A 19,658-nucleotide genomic window follows, 5' to 3' on the forward strand; every position below is an offset into this window, starting at 1 on the left:
GCAGGGCCTGGATTCACCTCTACATCGCCAGAGGAACATAGGAGGAGTAGAATAAGGGTGCGGCTAAAAGCAATAAGAATTGGTCATCTAGAATGTCTGGAACAGAGAGTAAAAGGAGGTTTCTGGGGGCGATAAAATAGCATCAAGGTATAATGTACAGACAAAGGTATGGTAGGATGTGAATACAGTGGAGGTAAACCTAGGTATTGAGTGATGAAGAGAGAGATATTGTCTCTAGAAACATCATTGAAACCAGGAGATGTCATTGCATGTGTGGGTGGTGGAACTAATAGGTTGGATAAGGTATAGTGAGCAGGACGAGAGGCTCTACAGTGAAATAAGCCAATAAATACTAACCAGAACAGCAATGGACAAGGCATATTGATATTAAGGAGAGGCATGCTTAGTCGAGTGATCAAAAGGGTCCGGTGAGTGGAGAGGTTGGTTGGGGGTCACTGCGATTTAGACAGCTAGCCAGGCCATCGGTAGCAAGCTAGCATAGGATGGAGGTCTGTTATTAGCCACCTCTTGCGTTCCGTCAGTAGATTAGTGGGGTTCCGTGTGGTAGAGGGGATTAATCCAAATTACACAACAACAACAAAAATAAAAACAATAGATATTGTTATAGAGGCCCAAGAAGAAAACAATAATAATAATAATAAAAATAAATAAATAAATTCTTTGATTGTCTATTCAGATAGCAGCCGATAAGACAGCTAACGGTTAGCAGGCCGCAGATGGGCGTTCAGGTAACGTCGCGACGGAGGAGCCAGCCGAATAACTCCTTCGGGTAGATAACATCGGCAGTCCAGTTGTGAAGGCCCGGTGGGGCTCCGCGTAGGCAGTAAAACGGGTCCGGATAGGTGACTGCAGCCCAGGAGTGATTGATGGAACTCAGGAGTGATTGACGGAGCTGGCTAGCTCCGGAATAATTGATGTTTGCTCCGGAATCGACGAAAGCCGATAGTCACACGGATAGCAGCTAGCCAGATGTGAGATCTAGGCATGAACGTCCAGAGCCAGCGGCCGAAATCCAGGGACATGGAGAGAGAAACTGGTTCCGCTCCAAGCCGCGCTGCGCTGCGCCGTACAAAACAGGCGATAGATTTTCGAGCTAAAGGATAGCTGATGACCACAAACCGTGGTTAGCTGAATACTAACGATTTGCCAGTAAAGAAGCTAACTAGCTTCTGAACTAGCTTCTGATTAGCTTCTGGATTAGCTTCTGGGCCAGATTCTGGCTAGCTCCTGGCTAGCTTCTGGCTAGTTTCTGGCTAGCCTCTTGGAGTTTCTGGCTAGCTTCCCGGAGGACCACAGATTTGAGGTAAATAATTATTTTATAAATATAAATTGGTGAGGCGGGTTGCAGGAGAGTGTTTTGAAGATGAGTTGATGGAAAAAAAATAAAAAAATGTATGTGAAAAAAGTTGTAAATATATATATATATATATATACGGGACACGACAAGACGAGGACAAAATACGTCTGAACTGCTATGCCATCTTGGAGGAAGATGAGAGAGGCCTGTAATTTTCATCATAGGTACACTTCAACTATGACAGACAAAATGAGAAACAAAATCCAGAAAATCACATTGTAGGATTTTTTATGATTTTATTTGCAAATTATGGTGGAAAATCAGTATTTGGTCAATAACAAAAGTTTACCTCAATACTTTGTTATATACCATTTGTTGGCAATGACAGAGGTCACGTTTTCTGTAAGTCTTCACAAGTTTTTCACACACTGTTGCTGGTATTTTGGCCCATTCCTCCATGCAGATCTTCTCTAGAGCAGTGATGTTTTGGGGCTGTTGCTGGGCAACACGGACTTTCAACTCCCTCCAAATATTTTCTATGGGGTTGAGATCTGGAGACTGGCTAGGCCACTCCAGGACCTTGAAATGCTTCTTACGAAGCCACTCCTTCGTTGCCCGGGCGGTGTGTTTGGGATCATTGTCATGCTGAAAGACCCAGCCACGTTTCATCTTCAATGCCCTTGATGATGGAAGGAGGATTTCACTCAAAATCTCACGATACATGGCCCCATTCATTCTTTCCTTTACACGGATCAGTCGTCCTGGTCCCTTTGCAGAAAAACAGCCCCAAAGCATGATGTTTCCACCCCCATGCTTCACAGTAGGTATGGTGTTCTTTGGATGCAACTCAGCATTCTTTGTCCTCCAAACACGACGAGTTGAGTTTTTACCAAAAAGTAATATTTTGGTTTCATCTGACCATATGACATTCTCCCAATCTTCTGGATCATCCAAATGCTCTCTAGCAAACTTCAGGTGGGCCTGGACATGTACTGGCTAAAGCAGGGGGACACGTCTGGCACTGCAGGATTTGAGTCCCTGGAGGCGTAGTGTGTTGCTGATGGTAGGCTTTTTTACTTTGGTCCCAGCTCTCTGCAGGTCATTCACTAGGTCCCCCCGTCTGGTTCTGGGATTTTTGCTCACCGTTCTTGTGATCATTTTGACCCCACGGAGTGAGATCTTGCGTGGAGCCCCAGATCGAGGGAGATTATCAGTGGTCTTGTATGTCTTCCATTTCCTAATAATTGCCATTAATACAGGTAACGAGTGGAGGACAGAGGAGCCTCTAAAAGAAGAAGAATATTTCTAAAGACCAAAACATATATTAGGCTAAATGTATTTTTTTCTTCTCCAAATGCAGACAACGACACAAAACATACTGCCGCCCGGGTTTGCATTGCAAAAGAGGGCATGAACTGGGTCAAGACACCAGCAGAGGAAGTGGAACTTTATGTGGTATAATAAAGGTAAAATAAAAATAAATAAGAGATCTCCAACACCTACGGTAGGCCTACAGTATATTTAAACAAATGTTTTCAATTCTCTACATGTAGGTCTCCTGATTTAAACCCAATGAAACTTTTTTGGCATCAACTGAAAACATTAATCTGTAACTATGCCAAGCCTACAAGCAAAGATGAACTGGTCAAGGCCATCAAGACATTTTGGCTAGATAAATTGACGATACAACAATGCAACAAATACAGTGGCTTGCGAGAGTATTCACCCCCTTTGTCATTTTTCCTATTTTGCTGCCTTACAACCTGGAATTAAAATAGATTTTTGTGGTGTTTGTATCATTTGATTTACACAACATGCCACAAACAAACAAGAAATATGACAATAAATAAATAAAACTTGAGCGTGCATAACTATTCACCCCTCCACAAAGTCAATACTTTGTAGAGCCACATTTTGCGCTATGAGTTTGGCAAATCTAGCCACTGTGAATTTCGCCCATTCTTCAAGGTAAACGTGCTCCAGCTCCTTCAGGAAATCTTTAAGTCATACCACAGATTCTCAATTGGACTGAGGTCTGGGCTTTGACTAGGCCATTCCAAGACAATTAAATGTTTCCCCTTAAACCACTCAAGTGATGCTTTAGCAGTATGCCTAGGGTCATTGTCCTGATGGAAGGTGAACCTTCCATCAGGAAGTTTCCCTCAAGAATTTCCCTGTATTTAGCGCCATCCATCATTTCTTCAATTCTGACCACTTTCCCAGTCCCTTGCGATGAAAAACATCCCCACATCATGATGCTGCCATCACCATGCTTCACTGTGGGGATGTTGCCTAGGGGTGATGAGAGGTGTTGGGTTTGCGCCAGACATAGCATTTTCCTTGATGGCCAAACAGCTCAAATTTAGTATCATCTGACCAGAGTACCTTCTTCCATATGTTTGGGGAGTCTACCACATGCCTTTTGCCAAACACCAAATGTTCAGCTCTGTGGAGTGTACAGCTTAAAGTTGTCCTATGGACAGATACTCCAATCACTGCTGTAGAGCTTTGCAGCTCCTTCAGTGTTATCTTTGGTCTCTCTGTTGCCTCTCTGATTAATGCCTCCTTTCCTGGTCTGTGAGATTTGGTGGGAGGCCCTCTCTTGGCAGATTTGTTGTGGTGCCAGTCTTTCCATTTTTTTAATAATGGATTTAATGGTGCTCCGTGGATGTTCAAAGTTTTGGATATTTTTTTTATAACCCAACCCCGATCTGCACTTCTCCACAACTATGTCCTTGTCCTGTTTGGTGAGCTCCTTGGTCTTCATGGTGCCGCTTGCTTGGTGGTGCAGGTGTATATACAGTGCCTTTCGAAAGTATTCGGCCCCCTTGAACTTTGCGACCTTTTGCCACATTTCAGGCTTCAAACATAAAGATATAAAACTGTATTTTTTTGTGAAGAATCAACAACAAGTGGGACACAATCATGAAGTGGAACGACATTTATTGGATATTTCAAACTTTTTTAACATCAAAAACTGAAAAATTGGGCGGGCAAAATTATTCAGCCCCTTTACTTTCAGTGCAGCAAACTCTCTCCAGAAGTTCAGTGAGGATCTCTGAATGATCCCATGTTGACCTAAATGACTAATGATGATAAATACATTCCACCTGTGTGTAATCAAGTCTCCGTATAAATGCACCTGCACTGTGATAGACTCAGAGGTCGTTAAAAGTGCAGAGAGGATCATGAAGAACAAGGAACACACCAGGCAGGTCCGAGATACTGCTGTGAAGAAGTTTAAAGCCGGATTTGGATACAAAAAGATTTCCCAAGCTTTAAACATTCCAAGGAGCACTGTGCAAGCGATAATATTGAAATGGAAGGAGTATCAGACCACTGCAAGTCTACCAAGACCTGGCCGTCCCTCTAAACTTTCAGCTCATACAAGGAGAAGACTGATCAGAGATGCAGCCAAGAGGCCCTTGATCACTCTGGATGAACTGCAGAGATCTACAGCTGAGGTGGGAGACTCTGTCCATAGGACAACAATCAGTCATATATTGCACAAATCTGGCCTTTATGGAAGAGTGGCAAGAAGAAAGCCATTTCTTAAAGATATCCATAAAATGTGTCATTTAAAGTTTGCCACAAGCCACCTGGGAGACACACCAAACATGTGGAAGAAGGTGCTCTGGTCAGATGAAACCAAAATTGAACTTTTTGGCAACAATGCAAAACGTTATGTTTGGCGTAAAAGCAACACAGCTCATCACCCTGAACACACCATCCCCACTGTCAAACATGGTGGTGGCAGCATCATGGTTTGGGCCTGCCTTTCTTCAGCAGGGACAGGGAAGATGGTTCAAATTGATGGGAAGATGGATGGAGCCAAATACAGGACCATTCTGGAAGAAAACCTGATGGAGTCTGCAAAAGATCTGAGACTGGGATGGAGATTTGTCTTCCAACAAGACAATGATCCAAAACATAAAGCAAAATCTACAATGGAATGGTTCAAAAATAAACATATCCAGGTGTTAGAATGACCAAGTCAAAGTCCAGACCTGAATCCAATCGAGAATCTGTGGAAAGAACTGAAAACTGCTGTTCACAAATGCTCTCCATCCAACCTCACTGAGCTCAAACTGTTTTGCAAGGAGGAATGGGAAAAAATGTCAGTCTCTCGATGTGCAAAACTGATAGAGACATACCCCAAGCGACTTACAGCTGTAATCGCAGCAAAAGGTGGCGCTACAAAGTATTAACTTAAAGGGGCTGAATAATTTTGCACGCCCAATTTTTCAGTTTTTGAAATGTGGCAAAAGGTCGCAAAGTTCAAGGGGGCCGAATACTTTCGCAAGGCACTGTATACACTGAGATCATGAGACCCTTAAATAAAGTCCACCTGTGTGCAATATAACTATTTATGTGACTTCTGAAGGTACTAGAACGTATTTAGGGGCTTCATAGCAAAGGGGGTGAATACATACGCAAGCACCACTTTTCCATTTGAGATATTTTTTTAATAAGTCATTTTTTAAATTTCACTTAACCAATTTGGAGTATGTTGTGTTGATCCAAATAAAAATCAATTTCAATGACAGGTTATAATACAACAAAATACTTTTGTAAGGCACTGTACGAGCCATGACCAATATGTTCAATATATATTGTCCTGCTAGAAACGTTGTTTGCAGAATTCACAGCCTGCTACGCCTAGGAAAACATGGTTAATATTATATCTGTGACAATATCTAAGGGGCTTTTATATCATTCTAAATTAATAATAATAAGCCCATTTTTTTTAATAACGATATTTTGGATATGATTTAGTTTTGAAATAATGGAAAATGAGCAAGAAAAAAGACCCTTCTTGAACATGGGATGAGACATTGTTACTAATTTGTAAATAAAGCAAGTTTGTTATTTGGAAATATTTATTTATGTTTTTAGATGGAGAGAAATCAAAAGCCTACCATCACCTCATGGGTCTCCCAGTCACAGGTATTGAACCACCATCTGTAGCAACACAGTTTGCACTGCGATGCAGTGTCTTAGACCAGCGCCTTGGGATCCAAAAGCATAATCAGTGCTCTACCTCCCCCTTGTGGTGGTCTGGAGCAATGAAGTGGTGATGCAGGGTACCTTACTAAACCACAAATTACCTCTAAGTCCCGCAGCTTTATCGCAAAACTTTTAGTTGAGCAACCACTGTATATCTTTGTCATCTCTCTGTTGAAATCGCCCGGTCCGTCTACATGGGGAGTAATTCGACAGAAAGTCTCTGTTTGTTTAAGTCTATGGTTGTCCATTAGACTGGATCCTTCAGACGTTCCAATGGTCATTTTATGGGATCTCCCTGGTGTCTTTGGTCAAGGTTGTAGACTGTGAATGTCTAGTCTTCACCTTCACGCTGTTGGTCAAGCTGGTCTTCACATTCTCTGGTCTGGTGGAGTCTAACCATTTCCACATGTAGCCACCACTACACACTTTCTGGTCTAGTGGTTGATTAATCAAGGTACAGCTAAGACCACTTTCCACACCGGCAGCAAGCCGGCATGTTTTGGTCAGTATTTAAATCGCAACCATTTGAACGTGTAGCCACCACTCCACATTGTCTGGTCTTATAGTTTTAAACCATTTGTCACATCCGGCTTACCGTCCGTATACTGGTCTGATGTAAATTGGGTTAGGAGTCCTTATTAAGCACTCTGGTCAAAGGGGGTGTTCCATCCTTTTGGCATAATGTCACATAATGTCTGTGCTCATGTGGGTATGGTTACTGACTGGGTAAAACTTTACATGAAAAACAATTATCATTTCGAAGACTAAAATCACATTTAATCTTCTCACAAATAGTTTTATATTTACTCCTATATGTTTTACAACATGTAGATGTAACTCTGACATATACATTGTGAAAGCTCTTAAAGTTACATTGTTTCCGTTTTAAAGCCTTTAATGATATCACCAAACAATAAATTATCTGACATGATTGCTCTTTAAGTCCCCCGACCATTTCCCTCAGACATTCCATACTGCGAAGGGCCAGAGAGAGACTTTTTACGACCGGTCGTTAAAGTCATCAACTGGCCCAATTTTTCCCCCCTTCCCCTCTGGTGGGAGAAAGAGAAAGGGAAAGAGAAAGAGAAAGAGAAAGAGAAAGAGAAAGAGAAGAGATAGTTAGAGGGGGGGTCTCTCTTTGATCCTCACCCAGGAGGGAAAGACAAGACAACTGTAATTGTCAATTCTTTCATGACTAATAAATCGTACTGGTTGAATTGAGTAAATGCACTTCTAATTATTTGATTGACTTTATGTTCATAATTTAGTAGGTCTATTGGTAAATGTTATTCACACTACACAAAGCATTTATGCTTGGACTCTAACTCTGCAGCTCAGAGCTAAGGTTAACTCAATAATTTTATGCTAGGACATTGATCGCAAGATATTAGCTCTTTGTCTCTCAGCCTCTTAATAATTGCATAACATTTATCTTGGACACATATTAATTTGAGTGGTGAAAAAAGGCTCGCTACCTTGACTATACCCATCGAATACACTTATGGGCCTATAGTATTTATTCACATAATAATGGAGTCAGATTGAGGAATGTAGTTAGTTATTATTGAACATAATTTAACAAAAATCCCCCAGCCAGAATATACTCCCATTAATAAAGGTAGCATCCATGAATGGGTTTATTAGGGATATTTGCACACATGGGAAAGGGGGAATCCAGCAACCTGTTCACAATGGGTAAGGGTACAGATATTTCTCACGCTTCTCACACTCTCCACAATACGCGTTTCCCTCTCGGTCCTTTCCCTCTTTGTGCAGCCCGCTTCCTCTTTTATCCTCAAGCACGCAATGGCTTAACGATCCATCGGCAGGAAATCCATATAAGGCTTCGGGGTGGAGCCAACGTGCTGCACGATATCTTCTTTCAATCACCCCTCATCTCTCCCTGCCGTCTGCCACAATACGTACCTACTAATTTTAACTAATTGATGTGCATCATTCCATACTTAGTAGGGAGCACAATCCAGACCATTGCCGATAGAAATGAGGTGTATAGAAGATACCCTACACATGGAATCGAGAGCAATGTAACATTCTGAACATTACACCCCAACAGAACACAGGTCTTTTTTTTTTACACCAGACAACAGTTTGTGGAAAAGAAAACAGAGCTGTGTAAAACAAAAATGTCAGTTGAAAAAGTAGTCAATGACAGAAGTTGAAATGCGAAGCGGGCTAAAAGTGCGCTAAGTGACAGGGGAAAGGACTGTGTTCAGACAGGGGCTCTGACAAGAACAAGAGAGGGGTAACATACACCGAGGAGAAAATAAAAGGAAAACATAGATTAATTAATAGAGTGGGGCAGCACCAGAGGAGTATTTATACCTACAAGGGGCTGTGCCCAGGGACATAAAGTCATGAAATTCACTAGCTCTTAAAATGGAGCTAAAAACATAAAGGCCATTGGAAAAGAGAAGAGAAATTATTTCAGCAGTCAGCTTTCATTCTTTCGTTTGAAGTCATCTTTCTTTCTACATCTGTTTCCATCTATAGCATACTGTTTCATACTTTCCATCTATCCATACTGTTTCATACCTACCAAACCTATCCTTCTTTCCTTGTTAACACACAGTATTCCTCTGCTCTCTGTGTGCTCGTTTTATATATATAATGAAATAGTTTGTTACTCCTTATACAACTGGGGGGGGAGGTCAATACATTACAATCAATTACATCCTGCATGAAAACCAAAGAGAAATCCAGGGGCTTTTTCCTTCCTTTGAGCACTGGGCTCAAAGTCTGTCTCCTCCACCTTTGAGCAGGGGATATCAAAATAACTTTGGGCATTAAGAACTTAGGCATGCTGGTTTGCATAGTCATACTCAATGGAGATTCTTCATTAAAAGTGCTTTTTAGTCCAGGGTCCAGAAAATGGGTCCTACAATCATTTTATGTTGGCTAACAACTTGGAGGGAGATGGAACAGTTGGCAGAAAGCCATCAGGGCAGCAGGAGAAACATTTTTTTGAATTGTAATACAATTCTTTGTGACCCATCGAGTCGTCCTGTGTGTGCTGTTCTGTTTATAGAGCGCTAAGGATTTCAGCCAAAATGCATGATTCAGATTCAGAATGTCCTCAAAGAGGTAATTCATCTTGCAGCAGTCATACAACATATAACATCTAAAAATGTACAATGAATAGCAGAGGATATTTACAAACAAATCAGCAGGGTAAAGTGCAATTTCAGAGTGCAAGTGCTAAGCGCAATTAGTCCAACATTTGTTAAGTTGCAGAATTGAATTCGGAATAAAATAGAACTTGGTCCTATTATTTTTAACCTCAGGTAGTCTGTACCTGTGTCCAGGGGGAAGGAGCTGGAATTTAGGGTGGAGTGGACGGGAAGAGTTAACCGCTACTTTATTTGCCTTATGTAGGGCTCTGCCCAGGTAGAGAGATGACCGTTCTTGCTTTTTCCGCAAGACCTGACTATCTTGCCCAACCTATTTTTCTGTGCAACGTTGATGTTCCCAAACCAGCAGGTCAAGCAGTAGGACAGAATGATCTCAATGAATGATTTATAAAAGACAACCATTAGATCAACGTTAAAAAGTGTAGTTTCCGTAGGAAATACAGTCTCTGTTGGCCTTTCTTAAAAATAGCGTCAGAACACTGATCCCAGGATAGCTTGTTGTCGATGACTAGTCCAAGGAATTTGTACTCCTCCACTATTTCGAGGAGCTCACCTTTTACGGGCTCACCTTTTATGACTGCAGCTTCCACTAGCCCTTGCAACATCATGAAACACATTTCAAATCAAATCTAATTTTATTTATCACGTGCATCGAAATAAACAAGAGTAGACCTTACAGTGAAATGCTACCTCACAAGCTCTTAACCAACAATGCAGTTTTAAGAAAAAAAGTATATATTCAATAATTAAGGAGCAACGATAAAATAACAGTCGATGAGCTTTATACAGGGAGTTCCGGTACAGAGTCAATGTGTGGGGGCACCGGTACGTTGTGGTAATATATACAGTACCAGTCAAAAGTTTGGGAACAGTTACTCATTCCAGAGCTTTTCTACATTGTAAAATAACAGTGAAGACATCAAAACTATGAAATGACACATATGGCATCATGCAGTAAACAAAAAAGTGTTAAACAAATCAAAATAAACCCTTAAAAAAAAGAAACGTCCATTTTCACGACCCTGTCTTTCAAAGATAATTAGTAAAAATCCAAATAACTTCACAGTTCTTCATTGTAAAGTGTTGAAACACTGTTTCCCAGGCTTGTTCAATGAACCATATACAATTAATGAACATGCACCTGTGGAACGGTCGTTAAGACACTAACAGCTTACAGACGGTAGGCAATTAAGGTCACAGTTATGAAAACTTAGGACACTAAAGAGGCCTTTCTATTGACTCTGAAAAACACCAAAAGAAAGATGTCCAGGGTCCCTGCTCATCTGCATGAACATGCCTTAGGCATGCTGCATGGGGCATGAGGACTGCAGATGTGGCCAGGGCAATAAAATGCAATGTCCGTACTGTGACACTTCTGATCATCCTCGCAGTGGCAGACCACGTGTAACAACACCTGCAGAGGATCGGTACATCTGAACACCTGCGGGACAGGTACAGCATGGCAACAACTGCCCGAGTTACACCAGGAACGCACAATCCCACCATCAGTGCTCAGACTGTCCGCAATAGGCTGAGAAAGGATAGACTGAGGGCTTGTAGGCCTGTTGTAAGGCAGGTCCTCACCAGGCATCACCGGCAACAACATCGCTAATGGGCACAAACCCACTGTTGCTGGACCAGACAGGACTGGAAAAAAGTGCTATTCACTAATGAGTCGCGGTTTTGTCTCACCAGGGGTAATGGTCAGATTCGCGTTTATCGTCAAAGGAATGAATGTTAAGCCGAGGCCTGTACTCTGGAGCGGGATTGATTTGGAGGTGGAGGGTCCGTCATGGTTTGCAGGCAATTTCAACGCTGTGCGTTACAGGGAAGACATCCTCCTCCCTCATGTGGTACCCTTCCTGCAGGTTCATCCTGACATCACCCTCCAGCATGACAATGCCACCAGCCATACTGCTCATTCTGTGCGTGATTTCCTGCAAGACAGGAATGTCTGTGTTCTGCCATGGCCAGCGAAGAGCCCGGATCTCAATCCCATTGAGCAAGTCTGGGACCTGTTGGATCTGAGGGTGAGTGCTAGGGCCATTCCGCACAGAAATGTTCGGGAACTTGCAGGTGCCTTGGTGGAAGAGTGGGGTAACATCTCACAGCAAGAACTGGCAAACCTGGTGAAGCCCATGAGGAGGAGATACACTGCAGTACTTAATGCAACTGGTGGTCACACCAGATACTGACTGTTACGTTTACTTTTGACCCACCCTTTGTTAAGGGACACATTATTCAATTTATGTTAGTCACATGTCTGTGGAACTTGTTCAGTTTATGTCTCAGTTGTTGTATCTTATGTTCACACAAATATTTACACGTTACGTTTTCTGAAAATAAACGCAGTTGACAGTGAGAGGATGTTTATTTTTTTGCCGAGACATGATTCAATATGTATTATTTAATAGTTTAGATGTCTTCACTAATATTCTATGTAAAAAATAGTAAAAAATAAAGAAAAACCTTTGAATGAGTAGGTGTGTCTGTAGCTGTAGAACATTTTGAGGATCTGAGGATCCATGCCAAACCTTTTCAGTCTCCTGAGGGGCAAAAGGCTTTGTCGTGCCCTCTTCACGACTCTTGGTGTGTTTGGACCATGATAGTTTGTTGGTGATGTGGACACCAAGGAACTTGACGTTCCCAACCTGCTTCTCTACAGCCTCGATGAGAATGGGGGCATGTTCGGTCCTCCTTTTTCCTTTGTCTTGATCACGTTGAGGGAGAGGTTGTTAGCCTGGCACCACACTGCCAGGTCTCTGACCTCTCTATAGGCTGTCTCGTTGTTGTTGGAGATCAGGCCTACCACTGTTGTGTCGTCGGCAAACTTAATGATGGTGTTGGAGTCGTGCCTGGCCATGCAGTCATGGGTGAACAGGGAGTACAGGAGGGGTATGAGCACACACCGCTGAGGGGCCCCTGTGTTGAGGATCTGCATGACAGATGTGTTGTTACCTACTCTTACCACCTGGGGGCAGCCCATCAGGAAGTCCAGGATTCAGTTGCAGAGGGAGGTGTTCAGTCCCAGGGTCCTTAGCTTAGTAATGAGCTTCATGGGCACTATGGTGTTAAATGCTGAGCTGTCATCAATGAATAGTATTCTCACGTAAGTGTTCCTTTTGTCCAGGTGGGAAAGGGCAGTGTGGAGTGCAATAGAGACTGTATCATCTGTGGATCTGTTGAGGCGGTACACAAATTGGAGTGGGACTAGGGTTTCTGAGATAATGGTGAGCCTTGACCAACCTTTGAAAGCACTTCATGGCTATAGACGTGAGTGCTACGGGTCGGTAGTCATTTCGGCAGGTTACCTTGTTAAATAAAGGTGGAATAGTTTAAGTAATTGGTGAACCAGGCGTGGCAATCATTTGAGAAACCAAGGCTGTTGAGTCTGCCGATAAGAATGTGGTGATTGACAGAGTCGAAAGCATTGGCCAGGTCGATGAATACGGCTGCACAGTAATGCCTCTTATCAATGGCGGATATGATATCGTTTAGGATCTTGAGAGTGGCCGAGGTGCACCCATGACCAGCTCTGAAACCAGATTGCATAGCAGAGAAGGTACGGTCGGATTCGAAATGGTCGGTAATCTGTTCGTTAACTTGGCTTTTGAAGACCTTAGAAACGAAGGGTAGGATAGATATAGGTCTATAACAGTTTGGGTCTAGAGTGTCTCCCTTTGAAGAGGGGGATGACCGCGGCAGCTTTCCAATCTTTGGGAATCTCAGACGATACGACAGAGAGGTTGAACAGGCTAGTAATAGGAGTTGCAACAATTTCAGAAGATCATTTTAGAAAGAGAGGGTACAGATTGTCTAGCCCAGCAGATTTGTAGGGGTCCTTATATTGCACTTCTTTCAGAACATCAGCTATCTGGATTTGGGTGAAGGAGAAATGGGGAGGCTTGGGCGAGTTGCTTTGGGGGGTGCAGGGTTGTTGTTTGGGGTAGGGATAGCCAGGTGGAAAGCATGGCCAGCCGTAGAAAAATGTTTCTTGAAATTCTCAATTATAGTGGATTTATCGGTGGTGACAGTGTTTCCTAGCCTCAGTACAGCTGGAAGGAGGTGCTCTTATTCTCCATGGACTTTACGGAGTTCCAGGACGATTTTGAGTTTGTGCTACAGGATGAACATTTCTGCTTGAAAAAGCTAGTCTTAGGTTTCCCAACTGCCTGTGTAAATTGGTTCCTAACTTCCCTGAAAAGTTGCATATCACGGGGGCTATTCGATGCAAGTGCAGCACGCCACAGCGTGTTTTTGTGATGGTCGAGGGCAGCCAAGTCTGTAGACAACCAAGTGCTATATCTGTTCCTGGTTCTACATTTTTGGAATGGGGCATGCTTATTTAAGATGGTGATGAAGAAAGACACTTCTAAAGAATAACCAGGCATCCTCTACTGACGGGATGAGGTCAATATCCTTCCAGGAAACCCGGGCCAGGTCGGTTAGAAAGGCCTGCTCGCTGAAGTGTTTCAGGGAGCTTTGATAGTGATGAGGGTCCGCAGACCCACCGCAGACCCATTACGGATGCAGGCAATGAGGCAGTGATCGCTGAGATCTTGATTGACAACAACAGAGGTGTATTTGGAGGGCAAGTTGGTTAGAATGATATCTATGAGGGTGCCCGTGTTTATGGATTTGGGGTTGTACCTGATGGGTTCATTGATCATTTGTTTGAGATTGAGCTAAGATTGTAGGATGGCCGGGGTGTTAAGCATGTCCCAGTTTAGGTCACCTAGCAGCACGAGCTCTGAAGATAGATGGGGGGCAATCAAATCACATATGGTGTCGAGGCCACAGCTGGGGGCAGAGGGTGGTCTATAGCAAGCGGCAACGGTGAGAGACTTGTTTCTGGAAAGGTGGATTTTTAAAAGTAGAAGCTTGAATTGTTTGGGTACAGACTTGGATAGTATGACAGAACTCTGCAGGCTATCTCTGCAGTAGATTACAACACCGCCCGCTTTGGCAGTTCTATCTTGTCGGAAGATGTTGTAGTTTCAGAGTTTTTGGTGGTCTTCCTAAGCCAGGATTTAGACATGACTAGGACATCCGGGTTGGCAGAGTGTGCTAAAGCAGTGAATAAATTAAACGTAGGGTTGAGGCTTCTAATGTTAACATGCATGAAACCAAGGCTTTTACGGTTACAGAAGTCAAGAAATGAGAGCACCTGGGGAGTAGGGGTGGAGCTAGGCACTGCAGGGCCTGGATTAACCTCTACATCACCAGAGAAACATAGGAGGAGTAGGATAAGTGTACCGCTAAAGCTAAAGGCTAACAGAACTGGTCGTCTAGTATGTTCGGAACAGAGAGTAAAAGGAGCAGGTTTCTGGGCGCGATAGAATAAGTTCAAGGCATAATGTACAGACAAAGGTATGGCAGGATGTGAGTACATTAGAGGTAAACCTAGGCATTGAGTAATGATGAGAGAGATATTGTCTCTAGAGACATTTAAACCAGGTGACGTCACCATATATGTGGAAGGTGGAACTAAATGGTTGGTTAAGGCAAATTGAGCAGGGCTAGAGGCTCTACAGTGAAATAAGACCATAATCACTAACCAGGACCGTAATGGACAAGGCATATTGATATTAGGGAGAGGCATGCGTAGCCAAGTGATCATAGGGGTCCAGTGAATGGTTGGGCTGGCTGAAGACATGGCAATTCAGACAGCTAGCAGTCCGGGCCTAGCAAGCTAGCAGAAGGGCCTTAGAAGGACGTCGAGAAGAAGGAAAGTCTGTTTTAGCCTCCGCGTGTGGTGACATCGATAGACCAGTTGTGATGGATTAGTAGAGTTCCGAGTAGCAGAGGGGTCCAAGTCCAATTGGCAAAATAGGTATAGTGGCCCAAAAAATTGGCTGATGTATCTGTTCAGCTAACAGTCCAATATGCTCTCGACAGCTAGCGGGCCTCGGCGAGCAGCTAGCGGGCCATGGATAGCAGATGGGCATTCAGGGGACGTCGCTGCATAGGGGCCAGTTCAGTACCCCCTCGAGCGGGTTACGTCGTTAATCCAGTCATGAAGGATCGGCGGTGTTCCGTGTCTCATACCGGCAGTATAAGGGGTCCGGGTATTGTAGCCCAGGAGTGGCTGATGGGCCTCTTCAGCTAGCCGGGAGAATGGGCCTAGCATGGGTTAGCTCCAGGCTAATTGGTGCTTGCTTCGAGACAATCACTCAGATTGCAGCTAGCTAGCTGTGATGATCCGGTGAAAAGGTTCAGAGCTTGCGGTGGGAATCTGGGGATATGGAGAGAAAATAGGTCTGGTACGCTCTGGTTTGAGTCGCGTTGTACAAACTGGTGAGAGCTTTCTGAGCTAAAGGTTAGCTGATGACCGCTAGCAGTGGTTAGCTGACTACTAGCTAGTAGCTAGTTAGCTGGATAGCTTCTGTTGGGGGATTCCAGTTCCGGGGTAAAGAAAAATACTTCACACAGAAAACATATTTTTTTATTACAGGGGGCAGAAAAAATGCGTCCCATCCAAATCGTCCTCTGGAATAACAGACATTCTGCGGCAATAAATAGGCTACATAACCAACTAGTCCCGTGCGAATAGGGAATAGGCAGTAAAATTATACACCAAATGTAGGCAAAATTTGGACTTGGGAACAGGAGAAATATTATTTATTTATTTATTTATGCATGCACATTCACACACTCCCTTTCTCTGTCTTTCACTTATTGTATAATAATTGTGTATCAAAGTTATTTACAACCAATGATAACAGAACAGTTACAGATCCACATTATTCAAAATCCATGTAAATTCCTCTATCTCCATTCCTGTTACAACGCTAATGGCAGTTGCATGTTTCAATGTGTACTCCATACATGACACTGTAAGGCTACGTCTTACCGTGACTGTCTTGATGTGGCCACTACCTTTGGTACAGGTCCAACCAGAGCGGTTGAAGAGGAGGCCACACATCTCTCCCTCCAAGCAGGGTGCCATCTCACACCACTGTCTACTCCTTACGATACGCACTAAGGAGACAGAGAGGAGAGAGAGAGAGAGAGAGAGAGAGAGAGAGAGACAGCGAGACAGAAAGAGGGAGAGAGAGGGTGGGACCAAGAGTTAGAACCAAGCTCAATTAAGCTACTGTATATCAATGTTTAAATTCACACTTTAGAGAGCAAGGAGAGTATGAGAGAGTGAAGAGAGAGAGAGATGATAGACATCTAGATAGAGAAATATGAAGAGAGAGGAGAGCGTGAAATAAGTATTTCACAATCAGGGGTTCTTGATTAGATCCTTTGAATGTCATCAGTCTAGATGTAATGTAATGATGGCCACTCTTGTGCTCGCCATATAATCTGTCCGGAAAACAATGAATTAGCATTAGTATTTGTTGACGCTAATTAACACTGATTGTTCCTCACACCGATGCCCTGGCTAGCTGTCTAAATCACCAACCAACCTCTCCACTCACCGGACCCTTTTGATCACTCGACTAAGCATGCCTCTCCTTAATGTCAATATGTCTTGTCCATTTCTGTTCTGGTTAGTGTTTATTGGCTTATTTCACTGTAGAGCCTCTAGTCCTGCTCACTATACCTTATCCAACCTATTAGTTCCACCACCCACACATGCAATGACATCTCCTGGTTTCAACGATGTTTCTAGAGACAATATCTCTCTCTTCATCACTCAATACCTAGGTTTACCTCCACTGTATTCACATCCTACCATACATTTGTCTGTACATTATACCTTGATGCTATTTTATCGCCCCCAGAAACCTCCTTTTACTCTATGTTCCAGACGTTCTAGACGACCAATTCTCATAGCTTTTAGCCGTACCCTTATTCTACTCCTCCTATGTTCCTCTGGCGATGTAGAGGTGAATCCAGGCCCTGCAGTGCCTAGCTCCACTCCTATTCCCCAGGCGCTCTCTTTTGACGACTTCTGTAACCGTAATAGCCTTGGTTTCATGCATGTTAACATTAGAAGCCTCCTCCCTAAGTTTGTTCTATTCACTGCTTTAGCACACTCTGCCAACCCGGATGTTCTAGCTGTGTCTGAATCCTGGCTTAGGAAGACCACCAAAAACTCAGACATTTTAATTCCAAACTACAACATTTTCAGACAAGATAGAACTGCCAAAGGGGGCGGTGTTGCAATCTACTGCAAAGATAGCCTGCAGAGTTCTGTCCTACTATCCAGGTCTGTACCCAAACAATTTGAACTTCTACTTTTAAAAATCCACCTCTCTAAAAACAAGTCTCTCACCGTTGCCGCCTGCTATAGACCACCCTCTGCCCCCAGCTGTGCTCTGGACACCATATGTGAACTGATTGCCCCCCATCTATCTTCAGAGTTCGTGCTGCTAGGCGACCTAAACTGGAACATGCTTAACACCCCAGCCATCCTACAATCTAAACTTGATGCCCTCAATCTCACACAAATAATCAATGAACCTACCAGGTACCTCCCCAAAACCTTAAACACGGGCACCCTCATAGATATCATCCTAACCAACTTCCCCTCTAAATACACCTCTGCTGTCTTCAACCAAGATCTCAGCGATCACTGCCTCATTGCCTGCATCCGTAATGGGTCAGCGGTCAAACGACCTCCACTCATCACTGTAAAACGCTCCCTGAAACACTTCTGCGAGCAGGCCTTTCTAATCGACCTGGCCGGGGTATCCTGGAAGGATATTGATCTCATCCCGTCAGTAGAGGATGCCTGGATATTTTTAAAAAATGCCTTCCTAACCATCTTAAATAAACATGCCCCATTTAAGAAATTTAGAACCAGGAACAGATATAGCCCTTGGTTCTCCCCAGACCTGACTGCCCTTAACCAACACAAAAACATCCTATGGCGTTCTGCATTAGCATCGAACAGCCCCCGTGATATGCAGCTGTTCGGGGAAGCTAGAAATCATTATACACAGGCAGTTAGAAAAGCCAAGGCTAGCTTTTTCAAGCAGAAATTTGCTTCCTGCAACACTAACTCAAAAAAGTTCTGGGACACTGTAAAGTCCATGGAGAATAAGAACACCTCCTCCCAGCTGCCCACTGCACTGAAGATAGGAAACACTGTCACCACTGATAAATCCACCATAATTGAGAATTTCAATAAGCATTTTTCTACGGCTGGCCATGCTTTCCACCTGGCTACTCCTACCCCGGACAACAGCACTGCACCCCCAACAGCAACTCGCCCAAGCCTTCCCCATTTCTCCTTCTCCCAAATCCATTCAGCTGATGTTGTTGCCACCCCTATTACTAGCCTGTTCAACCTCTCTTTCGTGTCGTCTGAGATTCCCAAAGATTGGAAAGCAGCTGCGGTCATCCCCCTCTTCAAAGGGGGGGACACTCTTGACCCAAACTGCTACAGACCTATATCTATCCTACCGCGCCTTTCTAAGCTCTTCGAAAGCCAAGTCAACAAACAGATTACCGACCATTTCGAATCTCACCATACCTTCTCTGCTATGCAATCCGGTTTCAGAGCTGGTCATGGGTGCACCTCAGCCACGCTCAAGGTCCTAAACGATATCTTAACCGCCATCGATAAGAAACATTACTGTGCAGCCGTATTCATTGATCTGGCCAAGGCTTTCGACTCTGTCAATCACCATATCCTCATCGGCAGACTCGACAGCCTTGGTTTCTCAAATGATTGCCTCGCCTGGTTCACCAACTACTTCTCTGATAGAGTTCAGTGTGTCAAATCGGAGGGTCTGCTGTCCGGACCTCTGGCAGTCTCTATGGGGGTGCCACAGGGTTCAATTCTTGGACCGACTCTCTTCTCTGTATACATCAATGAGGTCGCTCTTGCTGCTGGTGAGTCCCTGATCCACCTCTACGCAGACGACACCATTCTGTATACTTCCGGCCCTTCTTTGGACACTGTGTTAACAACCCTCCAGGCAAGCTTCAATGCCATACAACTCTCCTTCCGTGGCCTCCAATTGCTCTTAAATACAAGTAAAACTAAATGCATGCTCTTCAACCGATCGCTACCTGCACCTACCCGCCTGTCCAACATCACTACTCTGGACGGCTCTGACTTAGAATACGTGGACAACTACAAATACTTAGGTGTCTGGTTAGACTGTAAACTCTCCTTCCAGACCCATATCAAACATCTCCAATCCAAAGTTAAATCTAGAATTGGCTTCCTATTTCGCAACAAAGCATCCTTCACTCATGCTGCCAAACATACCCTTGTAAAA

At 43.7% G+C, this 19,658-nt stretch overlaps 1 protein-coding gene across 1 annotated transcript in view; it reads right to left on the bottom strand.

The window, feature by feature from the left end:
* The window catches only part of LOC116356838 (chemokine-like protein TAFA-5), a 67,229-nt gene that overhangs the window by 18,697 nt on the left and 28,874 nt on the right, over positions 1 to 19,658 (bottom strand). Inside the window, exon 3 of the mRNA XM_031803401.1 lies at positions 16,328 to 16,455. Coding sequence (XP_031659261.1) covers positions 16,328 to 16,455 — 128 coding nt within the window. The remainder of the gene's footprint in view (positions 1 to 16,327; positions 16,456 to 19,658) is intronic.

This window comes from Oncorhynchus kisutch, linkage group LG24 (genome assembly GCF_002021735.2).
Source record: "Oncorhynchus kisutch isolate 150728-3 linkage group LG24, Okis_V2, whole genome shotgun sequence".
Taxonomy (NCBI): Eukaryota; Metazoa; Chordata; class Actinopteri; order Salmoniformes; family Salmonidae; genus Oncorhynchus; species Oncorhynchus kisutch.